General features: G+C 48.7%; 1 protein-coding gene across 7 annotated transcripts in view; it reads left to right on the forward strand.

Annotated features, from left to right (window-relative positions):
• The first annotated feature begins 6296 nt into the window (after window positions 1–6296).
• The window catches only part of MECOM (MDS1 and EVI1 complex locus), a 56377-nt gene continuing 41916 nt past the window's right edge, over window positions 6297–20757 (forward strand). For 4 of the 7 annotated variants that reach the window (XM_064165000.1, XM_064165001.1, XM_064165005.1 and 1 more), the window contains exons 1-3: window positions 8160–8237; window positions 19175–19277; window positions 20307–20523. In XM_064165000.1, coding sequence (XP_064021070.1) covers window positions 19229–19277; window positions 20307–20523 — 266 coding nt within the window. In that variant the 5' untranslated portion in view covers window positions 8160–8237; window positions 19175–19228. Of the gene's footprint in view, window positions 6381–8102; window positions 8238–19174; window positions 19278–20306; window positions 20524–20757 lie in introns of those variants that run through there. The other 3 variants (XM_064165002.1, XM_064165003.1, XM_064165004.1) reach the window with 1 other exon arrangement.

Genomic DNA, 20757 nt, shown 5'->3' on the forward strand with positions numbered 1-20757 from the left:
CCAAGCTCACCCAATGGGACTGTCTCGCCCTGTGAGTGCAGTAACCCTGAGTGTGAGAAGGGCCCAGGCTGGGTTTGGAGGCTTCCAGAGTCTTCTGTAATGGAAGTAATGAACACTAGGAAGGAAAGCAGCAACTGTTCTTAGCATCCAGTGCCAGAGCATGCACCTTGGCAGGGAAACCTGGGGGAAGATTTGGAGGAGGAAAATGAGGAGACTTCTCCCAGTGGAGCTCTCTTTTTGCTGCCTGTACGAGGAGCCGAGAGCAGGCAAACAGCACGGTGTCTCCTGGCATCATGTTTCGGGGTTGGCTGTGAGGGCATGGTGTGCTTCCAATAAGGCATAATAACATCTCTTCCTGCTGTGAAAAAGGGCAGTTTCTTCAGGATTTCCAAGCCTTCCTTCCTCCCCAAAGCAGGAGCAGATTCTCCCAGGCAGCTGTATTCTAACCACTGAGCCATTTTCACATCTTCCTTATTGATGGAGAAGGGGTACTGCTGTGATTTCCCTTTTCCTGGTAGTAATGCCTGAGATGCAAAAAGATTTGAGCTCAAACTCTGGCAGCACAGCTCACTGACTGCCAGAAAGCTCCTTTCCACTAGGCAGCCTCTGCTTGGGAAGTTTTCTTTCACCAGTTGTCATGACATCACTCATGTCTGCAGGGAGACCCTCACCAGTGGGATGCAATGTAACCATTGGCACACATGTGGCAGTGCCTGGTGCTTGGCAGGCCAGTGGTTTACGTGCATGAGAACCAGTCAGGACATGAGCTCATGGAGTCTGCTGGGACTCTGCTCGCACCAGGGTAATGGGAGATGAGAATGTGGGGCTGGGCTGCCGAGCTGAGATTGGGGTAAGAAGGAACATGTTATTTTAGAGCATGGATTTTAAGAGGAGAGAAAAAGTGGAGTCTTTCTGATCAGTGCTTGGGTAGTCACTTGGCTTCTGCCAGTAGCGGCACTGCGGTGTAAGTGGGCAGCAGCAGGATTGAGTGCACAAGGGCTGCTTCACCCACATCTGAACCCTACCAGCACCGGGCACCACGTGCATGCATCTGCCATGCATCTGCTGCAGGTGGGTGCCATGCATTCACCATACGTATTTATTCATGCCAGCAATAAAGCACCGTGTGTGTGGGGTGCGTGTGTGTGTCTCAGAGCAGCCCGAGAGCGGACTCAAACATGTGCTGTCTCTGCGCACAGCTGGGGGCCGCATGTCCTCTGCAGTTCCCCGAGCACGGCCCTGTCCCCACAGGAGTCACACAGGTCCTTCACAGTTTTTATCACCTGCACATGCACCACTCCAGTATTTTTTTTGCAAGGCTATGGGCTCGTTTATTTTCTTTCCCCCAAGGCAACTGGTATTTCAGCAGGGGGGGGCACGTGTGTCTTTTCTGCACATGCTCTTCATTTTGGACTGGTAAATGCCCCTCTCTGCCTAGCTGTGGAGGCAGGACAGCCCAGTGGGTGTCTCTATCACAGCTGGAAGTTTTGGGCTTTTGCAGAAAGGGGATCCCCCCCCCCCCGTCTAGGGGTGAGCCCTGGAGGTCCTCAAAGCCCTTTGCTGCCCTGGGGAAGGGGGTGCTGCTGATTCCCTCATGTCCTGCAGACGGGTTGGGGGGGGGGGGGGGGGGGGAGGAAACTCACCCTCCAGCAGTGCTGGCAAAGCCAGCCTGACCCGAGCAAATGAAAATAATCAAAAGTAATTAGAAGCGTGCTGGACTGCTCCTCAGAGATCTGTGTGAGAGAATAAACATGCCGGAGCCCTCCGAGCCACTGCAAAGGCCCATGTCTGAGCTGTTAGGTGCCCTGACCTTGTCCACATAAAGACGTGATTTATGAAGTGCAGGGCACAGCAGCAGGGCTTCTGTCTTCTCCAGAAGAACCAAATTACTGAGGTGGAGATTAACATGCTTTCAGTTGGGCCCATTTCCAGACCAAGGGAAATTTTTTATTTACATTTTTTTTTACCTTTAATTTCCTCCTCCTCACCCTCGCTCGAAAACTGCCTTTTGGCCAGGAGGGAAGAACCCAGCAGCATGTGGAGGGCAAGAGGGGCAGCCGGGACAGGGTAGCGGCACGGGGTGGGGCCACAGCAGCACTGTGATGCCCACCACCACCGCTCCTGCACATGAGATCCAGCTCTTCCTCCTGAAATAAGCAGCAACACTTGTGTTTTCGTTTGATCCTGGGGTGGTTTTTTTTTCGTTTTGGCTCTTTTTTTTCACTTGATATCTGCCACACCAGGGTGTGAGGAATTCAAGTGCAGAGACTGCGTCGCCTTTCGTGCTCGTCGTTGCCTTCCCGGGTCTGTTCCACAGTATTTGGAGACGTTGGAGGGCTGTTGTTTTTCTGTGTGTTTGTTTTGCCTTGCTTTTCCTTTCTCCCTCCTGCCTTGATAACACTCGCCCAGTGTTTTAAACGCTCACCGCAGTGTTAGTCAGGATGCTCAGTGCTGCGTTTAGTCACCTTGAGAAACATAACATCAAACCCCACTTAAAAACGTGGTTATGAAGTGGCTTGCTCTATAAACCTAAGGCTAATATTAAGCCTAATGTGAACGTTTTTGGTATTCTGGAAAAGCGCCGTCGACTTGTCTGATTTTTGCGCCATTGTCCTCGGCAGTGCTTGTCCACAGGAAGCCCATTAAAAGTGGACAGTGCAGTTATTTCATCTGGCTTTGGCTGAGCTGCTTTGCTTTGCTTTAATGATGTGCTGGAATGCACGATGCCCATAGGGTCTCCATTATGAGAACTTTTACTTCTGGGACGACCATGAAGTTAAAGGCTTAAAAGAGGCATCAGTTTACAGCCTGGTGGGAATTACTAGCAGACTCCAGCACTAACTCCTTACTGCCTCCACTAATACAGCGACTTATTTTAAATAAACAATTGCAAAAGGGACCCTGTGGAAATTCTGGGGCCTCTTGAAGCACCTATCAAACTGTCCAAGGGGAGAGGGAAAAGGCAACGGATATGTTTAAAAGATTCTTCCTTGAATGAAGGAAAATGGATGTTTGTGTGTAGATCAGATGTCCCGTTCACGACCAGCGGTGAGGCAAGGCTCAACCCCCTACACCTCCCACGCTGCCCAGCACCTTGCCCTGACACCAACCCCTCCAGCTTGTGTCTTCCTTCCCTTCGTCTTCTTCTTCCTCCTCCTCCTCGTCAAAGCATTACAGAATGGTAAGGGTCGGAAGGGAACTCTGAAGATCATCTAGGCCAACCTTCCTCCTAGAACAAGATCACCTAGAGGAAATCACACAGGAACACATCCAGGCAGGTTTTGAGTGCCTCCAGAGACGGAGACTCCACAACCTCTCTGGGCAGCCTGTTCCAGTGCTCTGCCACCCTCAAAGTGAAAATCTTTTCCCCTTGTCTTTTCGTAGAACTTCCTGTGTTCCAATTTGTGCCCGTTGTCCCTTGTCCTTTCAGTGGACACCACCGAGAAGAGCCTGGCCCCATCCTCCCGACCCCCGCCCTTTAGATACTGATGAGCACTGATAAGACTTTCCGCGCCTCCCTGCCCTGCGCCGGGAATCTCCTCCAGGCTAAGCAGCCCCAGCTCTCTCAGCCCTTCCTTCTCTTTAGCCCGCGCTCCCCTCGGTCCGCCGGGGCTCCGGCCGAACCGCCAGCAGTGGAACATGAAGTGAAATCACCAACCCCGCGACGTTAGCCCCTCGAAACGAGCAGCCCCGCACCGCCCTCTAACCTCCCGCTCCCGGGTTTCATCCCGCGGCGGCGGCTGCTGCTCCGCGCCAGTGTCTCGGCGGCGAGCGCCACCTAGCGGTGGCGGGCAGAGCCCCGGCATAGCCCCGGTGCGTTCCGGCCCCGTTTTGCCGGTACCGGGGAGGCCCTTTTGTTTATCCACCGGCGTTTCCTCCTTTTGTAGCAAAGCCTGGGGAGGGTGCTTGTTGTGTGTGTATGGGGGTGGGGGGTGCTGGAGCTGCTATCGGGGCCTCTGATCAGGGCTATGGGCTGGAGCAATCAGTTTCCCAGATTACTTGTATTTAATACACAATGCATCATAAAACAAATCCCTCATCCTGACAGGAAGAAAATAGAACAGCTCATAGCTCGAGCCGGTCCAATTTATGGCTAAATTAAAAATAAAGGGGAAAAAAAAAAGGGAAAAAAGAAAGGAAGAAGACAGAGAGAGAAAGGGGAAAAAAAAAACCCACAACAACCAACCAACAACCAATAATAAGAAAGAAAGGGAAAAAAAAAAAAAGAATCAAAACCAAAACACCCAAACCCAAACTCCAACAATGGTGGAACGGAGGGAGGGCGGAAATCAATGGCCCGGCAAAACCGGGCGGGCAACGCGGTTCTCAAGCCCGGCTTCTGTGGGAATCTCCCACCGGGTTTTTTGAGGTTATTGACAAAGGGTTGGTTTTTTTTTTCCCATCCTGTCCTACCTACCACCACTGCCTGCGGATTGGGGTGGTTGTTTTTTGGTTGTTTTTATTTTTTTTGTCTCTTCCCCCCTCCCTTTCTCTCTTCCCTCCCCTCCTCGAACAATAGCTATTATCTGAAATAACAGTTCAATGTCACAGATAACCGGCCGCTGAGACGAATTAATCATCATCTCTTGTCACCCGGCTTCTCGCCCTCCCCCTGCCCTCTTTCCCCGACCCTCTCCCCTCCCCCCTCCGGAGAAAGAAAAATCGACTTTTCGTCTGAGAAATTTATCTGCACTTGGGGAAAGGAAAAAAAAAAAAAAGAAAATAAAAAAAAGTGGGTGGCACTTCTGATCGTGCAATAAATACACAGCTCAGCCCTCTTTACTTTCTTCTTTTTCCTGCTCTTCCCCCAATTACACGGATCCTGCCGGAGTTAGCCCGCTCGGTGCCCGGTGCCAAGCTTTGCGGGCTGGTTTTTGGGTGCGAGTCGCGGTGGGGTCGTTGGGGCTGTTCGGTGAAGCCGGGAGAACCCCGGGGGGGCTCCGGCTGTCCCGCGGGCGGGAGCGGGCCCGGTCGGCGAGCAGAGCCCAGCCTCCCGCCGGCTCCATTCATGGGATTCGTTACCAAAGAAATAAAAAACAAATATAAAGAACAGTAGTTAAAAACCCAAAACCCCAAACATTTTGGAAGCACTGGCTAAACGGGGAAACGGTTCCGCGGCACCAAATGGGGTCGCCAGGAAATAAGCTGGGGGAAAAATTATAAAATAAGTTGCATTTCATTTAAAAAAATATTAATAACCACAGTGACGGCGATGACGAGAATAACTGGGATAACGAGCCGGGCGCGCTGGCTCCCGAAGTACCGGGAGGAACCGTCGAGGCAGTCACGGCGCCGCTCTGGTCCCGCTGCGGGGCTGCCGCGACAGCGCTCCCAGAAGTGGGAGGCGAGCGGCCCGGTGGCGGCGGAGGCATTGGACGGTCGGTGTATAAACAGAGGCTGAACAGCGAAGGCCTGAGGGAGGCACGGCACAACATCGCGGCAGCCTCGAATCGGGCTGGGCTGGGAGGATAGTGGGGGGGCGGCTGCCGGTGAGCCCCCGCGGCGGGGCCGCTCCTCCGCGACCCGGCGCTGACCCCGGGCCGCGGGGCCGCTGTCGCTTTAAGCGCGCCGGGAGCGCCGCCGCCACCGCCCGGGATGGGACGGGGGGGCAGCTGGGAAGGAGTGAGGGGGAGATGGGGACGGCCGGCAGCGCGACCGGGGCTGCCCCGCTTTAAAGAGACAGTACCCGAAACGGGAGCGGCGAGGCTGGCAGGACCCGACGGGGTGGGCGGGGAGGGGGGGGGGCGGGCAGGGCAGGGCCGGGCCGGGCGCTGCCCGGGGGGTGCGGCGGGGAAGAAGCGCCGCGGGCAGGCTGCGGGGGTGGGGAGGGGGAGAGCCGCCCGCCCACGCACACTTTTCTCCCATCCCCGGCGGAGAAGTGAAAGAAGTTTGTTTTGTTGAGCGGTGCGCGGTGGCGTTTTGGTGGTTTTTGTTGTTGTTTTGCTATTATTATTTTTTCTACCCCTGGTTGTGTGTTTTGGGGACTCTTTCTCTTTTGTTTTTTTCTTCCTCCTCTCTTCTTCTCCCGGTAACTTTTTTCTTTGCACACACCGCCCCCCACCCCCCAACTCATCCGATAAGACCAGGAGGGGCCGAAAGGGGAAGGTGATGGCGAACTGGCAGAAAGCCGCCGAGCCCCGCCGCCCTTGAGCCCTCTGGGGCCGGCAGCCTCCCCGTTCCCGCCCGGTATCCCGGGCCCCCGACAAATGTTGGAGCGCATCGCGTCCGCTCAGCTCCCTCCGCAGCCCCGGACCCCGACGGCCACGGCCTCTGCCCGTGTTTGACGCCGAGATGTTGCTTCCAGCTGCCTGAAGGATATTTTCCCCTCTTCCCCCCCTCCTCCTTCTCTCCCTGCCCCCGCAGGCTCCCGGCGATACAAGGTAAGAGCAGCGGCGAGCGCGCTCGTGGCCCCGCGGGACGAGGCCGTCCTGCCTCGTCGGTGCCAGCCGCGCCGCCAGGCCCCGAGGCAGACCCTCCTCCGCGCCCCGGGGGGTGGGGGTGAGGCACCCCCGCCTCCCTTCTCGGAGTTTGCATTGAAAGGGCAAATTAAATACACCGCTTCCAAAAAACTCATCAGGGGTGCGGGCGCGTCCGCGGGGGATGGAACGCGCCCTGCTCCCTGGGCCCCTCCGGGAGTTGGGGTGACGGAGGAGGGGGGGGGGGCGAGGGGGTAGAGGGATTTGGTTTGTTTGGGGTTTTTTTTTGTATATGTGTAGGGAAGGCTGTTTGAGGAGAGAGGATGATCCCGCCTGTCCCGAGGCAATGCTCAGTGCAGTCCCGGGCACGCAGTCGCCGCTCCCCCCTCTCCCCGGATAGGCCTGATCCTGGCACCAGGGTGTGGGGGCAGCTGCGGTGCTGCGGGGCCGGGTGCAGTGACCCGGCCACCACCCGCGGTACCTGCGCTGACCCCGGTTGCGGCCGCCGTAGCGCAAAGAGCAGCTTTCCGCGGGACGTGTTTGATGAATGCCGGTGCGCGGCTCGGGCTGCTCGGTGAGCCCTTGGTAGGAAACTTCCGTGGGGTTTTTTCCTGCAGCCGCCGTGCTCCCCGGCCAGCCGGCACCGGCCAGCAGCGCTCCACGGCGGGATGGGGGTGCAAACGCTTCCCATCGGCGAAACAACTTCCTTCTCCCTTTGCTTTTCGGTTGGAGCGTGCGTTTTAAGTTTGTTTTTGGTTTTGTTGTTTGGGGGGTTTATTATTATATTAAACTGGAGTGGTTTGCTGCCGGTGCCAATACGTAGAAGTTAGAAACGTTGCAGTGAGCAAACTGGGATGCTGTGGGAAGTTTGGGACAGGCCGGTGGTAAAGCTTGTAAATGAATAATGCAGTTCAGTCATACGTAATGATTAGCAATTTGTCATAATGTTAGAATAGAATCTCCTCTTTAGCTTGTCCACGAGCAATCCCATTACATTTGTTTATTGTCTACGTAATTGGGGCCATTTATTGGTACGTATTGAATGTTGCCCTGTTTTGCATGAGTGTTTATGTTGTTTTCCACTTGTTTTCTTTAGTTTGGCATTGGGAGTTCTATTATTTGCTTCAATTAAGGGGAGTGATTTAAGTGTTGCACAGAAGGGCTGTTGGGGAAGTGTGATATTAAAACGAGCTGAATAACTCTGCCTACCAGATAAAGTTTGGTTCAGAGCAGCAACCACGAACTGATTGCTGCAAACAATGTAAATGCTGAAACAAAACAGAAACCTCAAATGAAGTGAACACCACCTATTTTAATAATATTTGTTCTGTTCCCTGGCAGAATCATATTTAATTTAAATAGTAATTTTAGATGGAGTCATTGACGAGTGCATAGAAAACAAGGTTTCTCTTAAGTTAACAATGTTTTTTAGCAGTAATTAGAGAGCATCTTGATTACATGTAAATGTCAAGACATTTTCAGTGTATCTATTGCCCTTTTATTACTGTGTCTCTATTCTGACCCTAAAAAAAAAGCTTCTCAAGAAAAGTATGTTTTTGAATAAACATTTTAATATTATTATAATAATTATAATCTGTGTAGTTATCTGGAACCTGTGATTTATCTTTTGATTAGCATGCCCAGACAGCGACAGAAAGATTGACTCTTTCCTGTTCTTCCTTGTAGATCTTGGATGAGTTTTGCAATGTGAAGTTCTGCATAGATGCCAGTCAACCAGATGTAGGAAACTGGCTCAAATATATCAAGTTTGCTGGATGCTACAATCAGCACAACCTTGTTGCATGTCAAATAAGTGATCAGGTATGTGGCATTCACTTTCTGGGCTTACTGGTGGGGTTTTTTTAGGAGCTTTAAGGTGTGATTGGGATGGAAAAAAACCCAGCAGCACTTCACAACAGCTTTTGGCCTGTTTGCTGTTCGTGGCAAAAGATAAGGCGTAGATGTGAAATGCAGAATAGAATCATTTTGGTTGTGGACTGTAGATACTGAGAGTTTCCTATTTCTCCATGTTGTTGTTCAGTGCACAAACAAGAACTTGCATTTTAATTTTAATCCTGTACCTGATAAAAATTTGGACTGCTTTCTTAGGAATGCAAAGCTAACATTTGCTGGTTTTGAGCTAGCAGCATTTTCTGGCTCCCGTTGCAGTGCCCTTGGGTTGCTGCGTTGAACCGTTGAGTTGATGGGAAGCTGTAATGCGAAATTAATGGAAGGGGTGGAAAGGGAAGACACAGAACTGACAGTGCTGCTGCTGCAGTTGCGTGTGTGGGGCTTGGGATTTGAATGCACACGTGCATGAATATTTTTATGCCTTCCCATACGCTTTGCTGGAACTTGCAATACTTGTATGTCGAACTCGGATCTTCAGTGGTTTTCCTTTTTCTTTACATTTATTGTGCTTAAATCCCCTCTTTGTTGGGCTGAAACATTATTTACCCGAGTGTGCTGGTAAAAAGGTTGGGATAGACAGAGGAAGGATGTAGGGAAGCATTTTGTTTTCAATTATGCTGATGAGTTATTAGGTGTTTCTTAAATGAAAGCTCGCTTTAGTCTGCGGATAATACATGTCGTTATGAAATATTTTAGTGGGTGAAGTTAGGTTAAAGCTGTGCTGCTTTCAAAGTAAAATGTCTCTATAAGCAAAGCAACAACTGGTGGTGAATTCTTGTTTCCAGTTTAAACTTTGCTACCTGCAACAGAGGGTTTGATTCATTTAATCAGCGTTTCATTTTTCACCCCTTAATTAACTGCATCAGGTGAACGTTAAAGATTATCTTTAGCTGATTTAATTGCCTTGACAGTATTGAAAGAAGAATCACAACCAGACACAAAGCTTCAATTAGAAATCATTCTTTCTAATCAAATCCCTTATAGGAAATGAATGTGAGACAGCCCTGCTATTTCCACCACAGCTTTATGTATTTTGCTCAGGCAAGGTGGTTGATTAAAGCTGGTTTAAGGACCCTTTTTTTTCCCCCAGAAACCCTGACAGAGGATTTTTTTAACGATTTTTTTTTCCCCCAATGTTCAACTTTTATGATCCAGCCCTGAGCACATTTAATGCAGAATGAGCCAGGCAACTAAGATACAGTTCCTTTTTATTTTATGTATATATAGCAGCTGATTTAACTAAAGAAGACATAAAGATTATTAGTAAATGCAAAATACATTTTCCAAGTTGGAATATGCTTCGCACTGAAAAACATTGAATTCCCTGCATGCAGAGTATTTATGCAGTGATACAAAGAGGAAGCTTAAGTAAATTGAAACAGCAAATTCAAGTATTTTATGTTTAATAAGAGCTGGCATAGATAGGAAAGATTAGAAGTGGAATCACTTGCAGTAGTCAGAGCGACTTACTGTCTTTGCTGTTGGTGATCTGCAACGGCAAACGCCTGCCAGGCTGAAACACCAGCATCTACCTCTGCAGCGCAGCCACGCACCCGAGTTTTGACGTTTTGGGAAGGAAGGTTATGGTGCTTTTAACTTTCTCTTTTTTAGTGTTTACATTTCTGACATTTGGTAATGGTGGCTGTACTGCTGCCAATGATTTCTTTCGTTCGCTGGAGGCTTGTTATTTATTTTGCAGAGTATCGTGCTGTTCATAATTCTATATTTTTATAGCTCGCTGTTGCTGAGATTTGCAAATTAAGAATTGGTTGTCTTTCAAGTGGCTTGTAGTGAGCTGGGCGCTGTCAGCAAGAGATTGTTGTTCACTTGGCCCTCTGGAAACGCTGCACATTTACCCACAAAACTGTACGCGTACTCCAGCGTTTTTATGACCAGAGCCTGAAAAGTTAATGCTAAAAATGTGCTCTCGAAATCTTAAAGTGAAAAAGCCTTTCTAACAGCTCCTCCTTCTGCTTTCTTCTGGCACAAGCTCACCAGAGGTAATATAAAATATAATAGGAAGGCAAACTGGGAAATGGACATTACATGGCCAAACGTGTGCGTGTACGAGGAGTGACAAATGCAAGTCAGGACTGAGCGTGCCTGTATGCCTGGGTATAGGCTGTGTGGGGTTGCCTTTGGGGCATTTGGCCTCTCTAGTGCATAGGAAAAAGGGGATAAAAGTGGAAATGGTTGGGATGGGGGTGACGGAAGGGAAAAGGGAGAAAAAAGGAAGGGAAAATAATATGTGAAGCCCAAGGATGTGCTTGCAGCTAGAGCTGGAGAGTAGCGGTGCTAAAGCCCAGCTGAGACAGAAGACCCCATCTCACTGGAGCTGCAGCCAGTTCTGGGTGCAGGGCTTAGGGAGGCACTCTAGTTCCCCCCAAGTTCCCACTGGAATAAGAAGCACTTCAGCAGCTCTCATCACACAAGGAGCATCCCCACTGCGAGAGATGCTGCTTGCTCCCAAGGCACAGACACTTGATCAGCAGTAATTGTTCACCTCTAATTGCTTCAACTCATCTGTAAAATTCACAAGCAAACATTGTGCTGTACCTGAAGAGGTAAAAGATCCTGCCAGCACTCCTAGCCTCATGCTGCCCACAAGTTTATACTACTAAATTCAAGGTTGACTGACAGACAGGTATGATCCTCAGACTGCTTGAGGCAGGATTTAGCAGAATCTGAGGGCCATGTGTAAGCCAGCGCTCTGCTAAGCTCTGCCTTCTGTATTTAACAAAAAGAGTGAAAGAAAAACATTTTTTGGTTGTTTTCTCTATCAGTTTTTTCAGAGACATACCACCCCACCCCCGGCTCACGGTTCAGCTTAGGTTTCATCACTTAGGATCAGCTTCACAAAAGGCCTGAGCTCTTTCTTATGGCTGTATAAATGAGCTTTGCTAAAGATGAACAGCTCGATAATGGTAGGATGCAGTCAAAACATGCAGGCTGGATGCAACTCCTGTTTCAGTTGATTGGAGGTGGAGTAGGGTTTAAAAGCTGCGTTTTTTGAGGGTTTTTGAGTTTTTTTTTGTTGTTTGTTGTTTGTTTTTCTTTCAATTTCAAACAAGGTTGATCTAGGATTTCTCTTTACTGTCTTCCTGTTATCTCTTGTCATACCCAATCTAACCTCTGTGTGTGTAATTCAAGATGTATATGAATAATAAAATTCCACAAACAGGGCACTCTCATTTTTTCCTTTCCCCAAAGATTGCAGTGTGTGCAGAGTCTTGTCACTGTTACTGCCCTGGAATGTGTTCTTTCAGCTCAGAGTCAGTTGGGATTCAATACCAGTCTCTGCTAACTTGGACGACTCCCCTCTGTTATCATTCAATGTCTGTTAGTTCAACTTTTTAATGACTTCAGAATGATTAGCCCTGTTGGGCTTGTTGGCAGCGCTGTCATCTCAGCTAAAGCATTATTTTAAGATATATATGTTAATGAAAGTGCAGTTGCAAATACAGCAGTGACGTGTCGGGGGCTGTCACATGTTCCAGGCACATTTTCAGGCTGGGATTGGAGTCACCTTCAACCTATAAAAAAGTAGATTTTTGTTTTTCTTTCTTTTTTTCCCCCCTTTTTTTTTCAATTTTAAGACATACAGTTGGAAACAGTCGAAGTTAAACCTCCTGGATATCATTTTGATCTTGCTCATTGCTATGTAGCCATACAGCCACATAAAGCTGTGAAACTGTGCTTGGAGGTCTCTTCCCCACTCAAGAGAGCAGTTCCTGCAGATTCTCTTTGGTTTATCCATGGAAAACTCAAAAGTGGCTCAGGATCAGCGTACTGAGGTTTTGGTTTGCTGCGTGTGCTGAAGTAGCTTTTAGGGGTTGGGGTTTTTTTTGTGCATGCTTTGTTTTATTTCCTTACGCTTGAGTTTATACCGCTGCAACAGGAGAAAAACCAGTAGTATTAGACTCTTAACAACATGCTTGATGTCAGCAATATAAAATTCTGCAAGTGAGCCTGCTGCTGTAGGTTTCACCAGGTCCCATCACATCTCGCACGTTTTACAAACTTGGTTTTAATCTGCAGGCACAGCTTCATGTTTCAGGTTTTACTGCCTCTGCCCCGGCTCTGCAGCCAAGAGCGGAGGGCAGAGCCTCCTCCAGCAGCCCTAGCACCACAGCCACCTGCACACCTTGTGTGTTTAAGGAGTACTTTTGTGACTGCTTTGTCAGAGAGAGAAATGAAGGTTTTGGGCTGTCGTGGGTCGGGAGGGCACATGCACACTGAGCTCATGCGGGGCCCTATTCTGCTGTGATCCTTCGTGTGAGTTATTAGTTTATTGAGCAAAGAAAGCTTAATCCAGCTCCCACTGAAAATCTGTCTCCAGTGGAGTGGGCTTGTGCTGGCATATGGCTGTGTCTACCATAACAGGCTGATGAAACAAGGACCTCATCAGTGGTGATTTTCCACTTAGTCAGAGCTGAGGCTGCGGGTGAAATTCCTGCCTGGGCTTTTATGTCCACTGGTGTTATCTGGAGCTTGATGTGCTCTTGGTGATATCACTGTCAGCGTTGACCTGTCCTGACGTGACCTAAAAGAAGTTGTTTAGAACCAAAATGGCCACTAATTATTGCCATTTCTGCAAAGCAGGAGCTTTTCATTGATGATTCATGTTTAATGGAAGCCGTAAGGCATGCTGTCTCTAAGCAAAAATACCTTTTTGTGATGGGAGCTGTGAAATCATACCCATCTACGTGCCAGACGGAGTACACAGAGGATTATAGATATCCACAGAGCTGGAACGAGGCTGAAACTCACTGAGAACTTTGTGTGGGTCATGAATGAAGGCAGGCTGTTAGAAGACGTCTGCATGGTTTGGTCACCTCAGGTAAATGAGTGGACACACAAAACTCACTGTCTGGTGTGGATGCTCGGTGACCCCTGAACAGATTTCACAGGGCTGGAGCAGCTCAGCTGGATGGGAGAGCTTCTCGCCTGGATCTGGGACTTTCAAAGAGACCAAGTCACCTACAACGGAGGAAATCATGAGTATCCTTGGGGAGGTGTTCTGCAGCTGCCAAGACACTGATGAGGGCACTCGGTAGAGGGACATCCCGCAGCTCCCTCCTTGCTGTGGAGGAGCAGGAGGTATCTCTTACCTCAAAACATGGAAAAAACGAGGATTCTGGTGCCGCTTCAGGAATGTGTCCTTGCTCAAGCCCATTCTGCTTCATCCACTTCAGCAGGTTTGGGGTATTTTTGGAAATGAGAACAGAAAAAGTTCACAGTCCCTGTGCTGAGACACCATGGTGTTCCCCCACCTTTTTGGTGGGGTGAATTGGAGGGTTGTCTCCTCCTCCACATTGGGCTCCCACCTGTGCCCACACCGCTGCTTGCTTGCCAGCACCTGCTGAGTTTCACCTGTGGATTTTTACCGAAGCTTTCTTTGCACTTCACAGAGCGCTGGGGAGGAAGTCCTCTGTGTTAGCCCTTGAAAAAACTTTGCTTCGTTTCCACTTAGCATTTGCATGAGTATGGCAAGAAGAACCCGTCTCAGCTTTCATCACACAGTTCTCCAGCTGCTGAAGTTGTTCATCACAGGATCTAAAACTAAATCTTCACTGTCTGGACTTTTTTGTTTCTTTTTTTCCCCCTTTCCCCCCACCTCTCCTTTCAAATGCTTAGTTACAGTGTGTTGTGAGGTTTTGTGGCTCTTCATCCTGCCCATTTTTCTCTCAGCCATAAATCCCAATGTTGATGGAGCTCCTTGAACATAATGCTTGTTATTAGTTTGGGATATTTCATTTGTTTGGCTTTTCAAGCAAGTTCCATTTTTGCTCCAAGGCAGCACAGAGGTGAATGCCACTTGGCAGCTTGCACACTGCCTCTCTGAGCATTTGCTTTCCTTCTCCAGCACAGGACACGCTCTCCTGTGATGCACCTCAAAGGTGGCTGAGACATGGGGGGCATTGCTTTGTTTGGAGTGGATGTACTTGTGGCATGTGGCAGAGGCCAAGAGCGCGTTGAGTGCTGCATGTTAGTGCAGGAGCTCTGTGGGTTCTGTGGGTCCTGGTGGACTTTACTAGGTTTTCACCTTTGGGGTCTTTGTTCCTTATCAAGATGCCATGCAGAGTGGGTCCTCTCCTTCGTCCTCCTGCTTGCAGCAGTGTGATGCAGGACTAAATCACCTTCTGCTTTCCACTGTGGTGCTAGCTGCAAGTTCAGTGCATTGCTTAGAGGGTGAAAATAGAAGCAGTGCTGAGTCTGAGCAGCACAGAATCACAGAATGTCAGGGGATGGAAGGGACCTCAAAAGCTTATCTAGTCCACCCCTCCGCCAGAGCGGGATCACCTAGAGCAGATCATACAGGAACGTGTCCAGGCGGGTTTTGAGTATCTCCAGAGTGGGAGACTCCACACCCCCTGGGCAGCTTGTTCCAGGGTTCTGTCACCCTCACAGGGAAAAAAATCCTCCTCGTGTTTAAATGAAACTTCCTATGCCTCAGCTTCCACCCATTGCCCCTTGTCCTGTCATTGGGCATCACCAAGAAGAGTTTGGCTCCATCCTCCTGGCACTCACCCTGCACATATTTGTAAATACTGATGAGGTTGCCTTAAAATCTGCATTTCCCAGTCAGTGTCAGAGCATGTGCAGCGTTTCCCAAAGCTCTCGGATGCACAGGAGTGAAAGACTGAGTTGGCTGCCATGGGATACAACTCCTCTTTGGGCTGAGCATGGTGTGTGTAGCGGTGGGTGCCTTTAGTTGCGTTCGTTGTTCGTTGCCGCTTTTCCCCTCCCTCAGACGAGCATCTTTTGATTAAGCCTTCCTGGGGTGCTGGAGAATAGAGGTGGCTGGGAACAGAGGAGGGGTTCAGAGTGGCGTGGGTCTCAGTAGGGCGGGCAGGCAGGATGGCCAGGGCACTTCAAAGCCCGCGGGCGGCGGTAGCCGAGTGCGCAGCCGAGGCCCCAGCTCGCGGGGAGTGAGTTTTCGCTATTATTTCAATTATTACAACTTCCTGAATAGGTTAAAGGTCGTTCATAATTCACACTTCTGTCATCTTTACACATGCCAAATGCAGTCTATTAAGCATAAATAAAATTTCAAGTGCCTGACCAGGAAAAGTAAACTGGGATTCATAACAATGAGGCCTTATTCATCCATTTAAAAGTAAATTGTGTGTGTTCCATTTCTCCTCTTTCTCTCCCCCCCCCAACCTTTTTCCCTTTACAGCTTTGCAGTTTGGGAGCTTTTATTTCTGCTCGGTAGCATAAATATATGACCTGTGGTGTAGGCAAGCACAGAGGACTGATGAGTTAGGCTTCCCCCAACTTCTCCCCACCTCAGACCCCCTGAACTTTGAAAGTGTTTCCAGATCTGGATCCGATTTTGCTCTTCCTATATAAGCTGCAGTCACACACCGCTGATCCCAGGGCATGCGAGATGTGCATCTGGACTTTGCTTTTAGGTTTTTCCCCCTCCTCCCTTCCCAGTTGTTCTTCTACTGTGCAGCAGCTCTTTCAGTGCTTCTCGTGGTAGCAGGCAGACTGCTGCATGCTCGTACTTCATGAGTGCAGGTTAACGTGAGAAAGTTGGGTATTGAAACTCACTGGGTAGGCTGAAGAGGTGATAGAAAATTAAAACCTTTCATTAGATACAGCAGAGTCAGGATTACATCCAAGAAATCTTCAAGCTTTGCAGTTGAAAAATCCATTTATTCTCTATTAATGTTTCCTAATGCAGCAATACTGCCTGCAAGTAGGGGTTGCTGTTGTCACAAAGGAAGAACAGCCAGGAGGGGACCTGTGGGTCTGGGGGCAGCTAGTTCATGAGCTTTCCCATCTGGGGACTGGCAGGACCCTCATGCTGTCTGCCCCAATAGACTGCTGCTGCCTAAAAACTCAGGCAACATGGCTCATTTCAACGGTTAGCTTCCCACTTTTCCTCAGTCAGGATAATTCTAAGAGGTTTCAGGTGGGGAGAGTGAGAAAAAAAGTTTTTCACGTGAAGTAGCAAGGACAGCTCTTAAAATGAGATTACATTTACTGATGTGGCAGTTTGCTTTTAAGTTCAGTATGCTTAATTTTAGCACTTCACTGGAATGCAGTCTGGTGTATAAACTGCTAGTGTGGGTGGGGTTGTTTGGGGACAGAAATGAAAAACAATAACACTCAAAATCGGTGTTTTAATAATAATACTAACAGCAAAAGGCCAGGACTGGGAGTCTGTTGCCTTAGTGACCAGGTGCAAAATTCAGAAACATCACTGAACCTAAACATGAATTTTTCGGGACCCTTTATCTTGTGCCCTTGCTGAGGTACAGAGACTGAGTAGGTAGTGTCTGATGGGTGACTGAACAGTCTGAGGTATTTTTGAGTATCAGACAGGACAATTGCCTGCAAGGTTTGTACCCTGGGTAGGGGTTTGTCTCACAGCTGCAAGAGAGATGCTGCATCGTACTGGGGCTTCCCGAAGAGGAGCGATGCACCCCAGCACAGTGCTTCCTGAACAAGACCCTCTTTATGCCTCTGTACAGTCCATGTGTCCTCACTTTGGAGGAGAGGTGAAAAGGTCTATCAAAATACCTTTGATGGGACAGGAAAAATACTGGAGAAGTCTTCACTGTGGTTTTTGTTCGCCCCCTGGTGTGGGTGCACTACTGACCTCGGAAGAACAGCTGAGGTTACCCAACTGTGACACAAAAGCTGGAAGCACCGAGGCAATTCCTGGGCAGAGGTATCCTGGTAAGAGCAGCAGTTTTAGTAAGGTCCCTCTGAGATGATGGAATTCCCACCTGGCAGTGGAATGGACCAGATCCTGCTCCCATCCCAAGCAAGAGGTGGGTGCAGTGGCAGCAGAGAAATCTCTCTTGGTCAGCATGCAGTGCCATACACGTTTTATCCCACCCAAAGTCAACCAGCAACCAGGTTTATCTTCCACAGACAGACTGCAGCTTCTCTTTCAGCTGTGGAAGTCATCACACTTCTGGACCAATTTTCAGTACATTTAATAAATGGAAAAACAAGCATCACTTAAAGCAAATGCTCGGTAGATGTGGCACTGACATCAAGGTTTATTTGCAGCAATTAAGAGCTGGCTTCATTTTGGTGTGTTTCATCCTGTGCTCAAATGAGTTGCATGGCCCTGGCCGTGTCCTTGGCACGCTGAAGTCCATACAGCAGCCCCATGTCCTTTGGCACCAGTGATGGCATCTGTTTTGGAGGGGATTGTGGTACCAAGCCTTTGCCTGGCTGCGTGAAGAGACATGCACAAGGCCCTTCCCATGGCTCTCTTAGTTAGCTTCATACACCTTGCAAAATACTTGGTGGAGTTTACAGTCCACTCGACAAGGGGTAAAAAAGATAAGTCCAAGCAGACTCAACTCATGGTTTGCCCAGAGCAGCATGGAAGAGGAGAGCCTGGACACATCAGGCTGCTCATAAAGATTCTTACAGCTTCCACGAGAAACGTTTGCTAAAAGCAGGGGGTTGTGACATGGGTACCTTGTGCCTGATGTGCTCCTAGAGAGGGGTGAGCACCGGGGCAGTGGGGCAAGCTGGCCCCAGCAGCTTTCAGCACATCAGCTCCCTGCACGTCTCCTCCAGAATGCTTTTTGGGACAAGGCAAAGAAAAGAAAACAAATCGGAGGAAATGCATCTTCGTTATTTTTAGGCATTTAGCCCACGTCTGTGGGCAGAGGCTGCTTGTGAAGAAAGAAACGATTAGGCTGTACAGCCACCTCCTGGAGGACATCGGTATGTGCTCAGCTGCCTGGGCCACCCCATGGGTGATGACGGTTCACGAGCAAGGAAAATGCTCACACATCCTTAGATGCCTCCTGTACCTACCTTGGGACAAATGCATCCTTTTAAACAGGGAAGGAGACTTTCTGCCTTTCTCCCACAGCACTGAGATGACTTTTGGGAGTTAAGAGTGTGAGAGCAAAACCTTTAAAAATACATTAATCTGAGAAACTGCAAAGGTGTCTTTTCTTTAGCTTAGGAAACTTAGCTGTCATGTGTTTTTGTTTAACAAGGCTGAGGAAGTTACTGATATTTGTTTGAGATCCTTTGTGGAGCTTATTAGTGCTCTTCACGTTTCCTGCTGAGGCAGAGAGCAGCCAGATGGATTTTGGGAAGTTCCTTTCGGCAGAGCCTCGCGGTGCCGGCGTGTGCTTGCTCCGGGTGCGTGCACCCAAGGGAATGTAGTCCTTTCAGCCACCCCACAGCCTTCTGCTTCCCCAAACATCTCCTTCCTGGAGCCTGATGTCACCTCTACAAGGAGACCAGCTGCCACCTGCTAGGGTCACCACCAGCAGCTTTGGCTGCTCACAGTGTTTCTTCACTTGGGACTGATTTTTCCTTTGGTTCCTACTTGAAGCTAAGGAATAACCAGGTGCACTGGTTTGTATAAGCCTCTCACCTCACAGCTTTCTGGATGGAGTAAGTGGTGGAAATGGGGTGTTGGACACCTATGGTTTAATCAGCAACATCTCAGGTCTCCTTCAGTACCTTTTCCCAGTGCAACAGGAGTTGCCTTCCTCGTGTGGATTGCTCAGGGGTGCCTATTTGGATGCTTTGTACGTGGATTTGGTATAACTGAATGTACAGTTTTGGTGGTATTTGCAGTCATCACACAGCTCTGTTTGCTGGAGAGGCTGTGGAAAGCAATCACCCTTTTTGTCTTCTCAGAGCATGAAGCACTAGTGGCTTTGGGAGGTGGCAGGACCAGACCTGCCATAGTCAAAGTTGACCCCTTTCCAGCAGCAGCAACCAGCATGCATGCCGGGCAGGGTGTATCCACAGGGTTTCCATCCTGTGATATGCACCAGCAGTGGCTGGTATCTCTTTGCCTGTCATGCTTGTCATATTGCTTTCTCTTTATTTCTTTTTGACAGATATTCTACAGAGTGGTAGCAGATATTGAACCAGGAGAGGAGCTCTTACTGTTCATGAAGAGTGAAGATTATTCCCATGAAGCAATGGCTCCGGACATTCACGGTTAGTCAGTTCTTCTTGTCTCATCTCATAGAAAGTATCACCGAAATTAAGCAGGAAATAAGGGAGATTTATCCCCTCTTGAAAGCCTTTTGAGATCTGGAGTGACTTCACTGCAGCCAGGGAGAAAAGTGTGGACTGTGGTTGTACTTGTGTATCTTTGGCCCCAGTGAGTGAATAAACTAATGTAACATGGAATCATATAATAATTAAGGTTGGAAAAGACATCTGAGGTCACCAAATCCAACCACCAACTCAATGCTGCCATGAACGAAAGCATCATGTCTACATGCTTTTTGAACACCTCCAGGGATGGTGACTCCAACACCCCCCTGGGCAGCCTGTTCCAATGCCTGACCACCTTTCAGGAAAGAAAGAGTATCTAATCTAGTACCAGAATTCCTTTAGTCCCTCTGAGAGACACGTCTGCTTTCCAGAGTGGTGCCAGTGCTGTTACTGAGGGTTCTCTGTTTATTTTCTTCATCACTCTCTGACTCGCACTGACTGATTTTATGGCATTTAAAGCACTACCCTCTATATTTATTAGCCCAACTTCATATGCCTCTGACTTCCTTTGAACAGGTTTGGCTGCTGCAAAAAGACTGTAGTGGAAATAAACTCCATAAACAACATTTCAACTATTTTAGGTGCTGGTGTTAATTTCTAAGTCAGTTTCCTTCACTCAGAAACACATGAAACCGTCAATCTTCACTGACATCCACCTTAGAGCCTATATATCCCCATTTAGTCTAGTCTATAAACACTTGGTCTCTGTCCTAAGCCAGTGTTAGGGATCTCTGTTGGCTGTCACTTAGGGCATTAACAGATAGTATTGCACTGTCACATATTGTACAATTAAAGCATTATTAACAAAGCGTTCTAGGGCATCTTTTTTTCGTTTGAGGTTGTTCTCTTTCTTTGCTGAATAGTTGTTTATCTAACCACACCATCATCAAACACCTGATGGGACATTCATTAGAAACTACTAAACCCTGATGCAATCTCCCTGTGCCCAACCCCTTGGTCTTGCAGAGGAGCGGCAGTATCGCTGCGAGGACTGTGACCAGCTCTTCGAGTCCAAGGCTGAGCTCGTAGACCACCAGAAGTTCCCCTGCAGCACACCTCACTCTGCCTTCTCCATGGTGGAGGAGGACTTCCAGAAAAAGCTTGAGAGTGAGAATGACCTTCAGGACGTCCATGAAATCCAGGAGTGTAAAGAGTGTGATCAAGTCTTCCCAGACATACAAAGGTATGGGTGGATGCTTAAATTGTGATTGAATGAGACAAATCCTGTGATGGCTTTAGTTGGATCATGCAGGGCACCAGCCAGGGCAGAGTATGATACATTCATCTTCAATGCAAACCAAAGATAAGTTGAGTAAGATTTTTCTCCTGGTTGGTGTTTTATAGGATAGAAAGCAATGGAGTCTAAATAAATGAGAAATTTGGTCCTTGTACTGACATCTTTAGTGGAGACCTTAAG

This window comes from Pogoniulus pusillus, chromosome 26, assembly GCF_015220805.1.
Source record: "Pogoniulus pusillus isolate bPogPus1 chromosome 26, bPogPus1.pri, whole genome shotgun sequence".
Lineage (NCBI taxonomy): Eukaryota > Metazoa > Chordata > Aves > Piciformes > Lybiidae > Pogoniulus > Pogoniulus pusillus.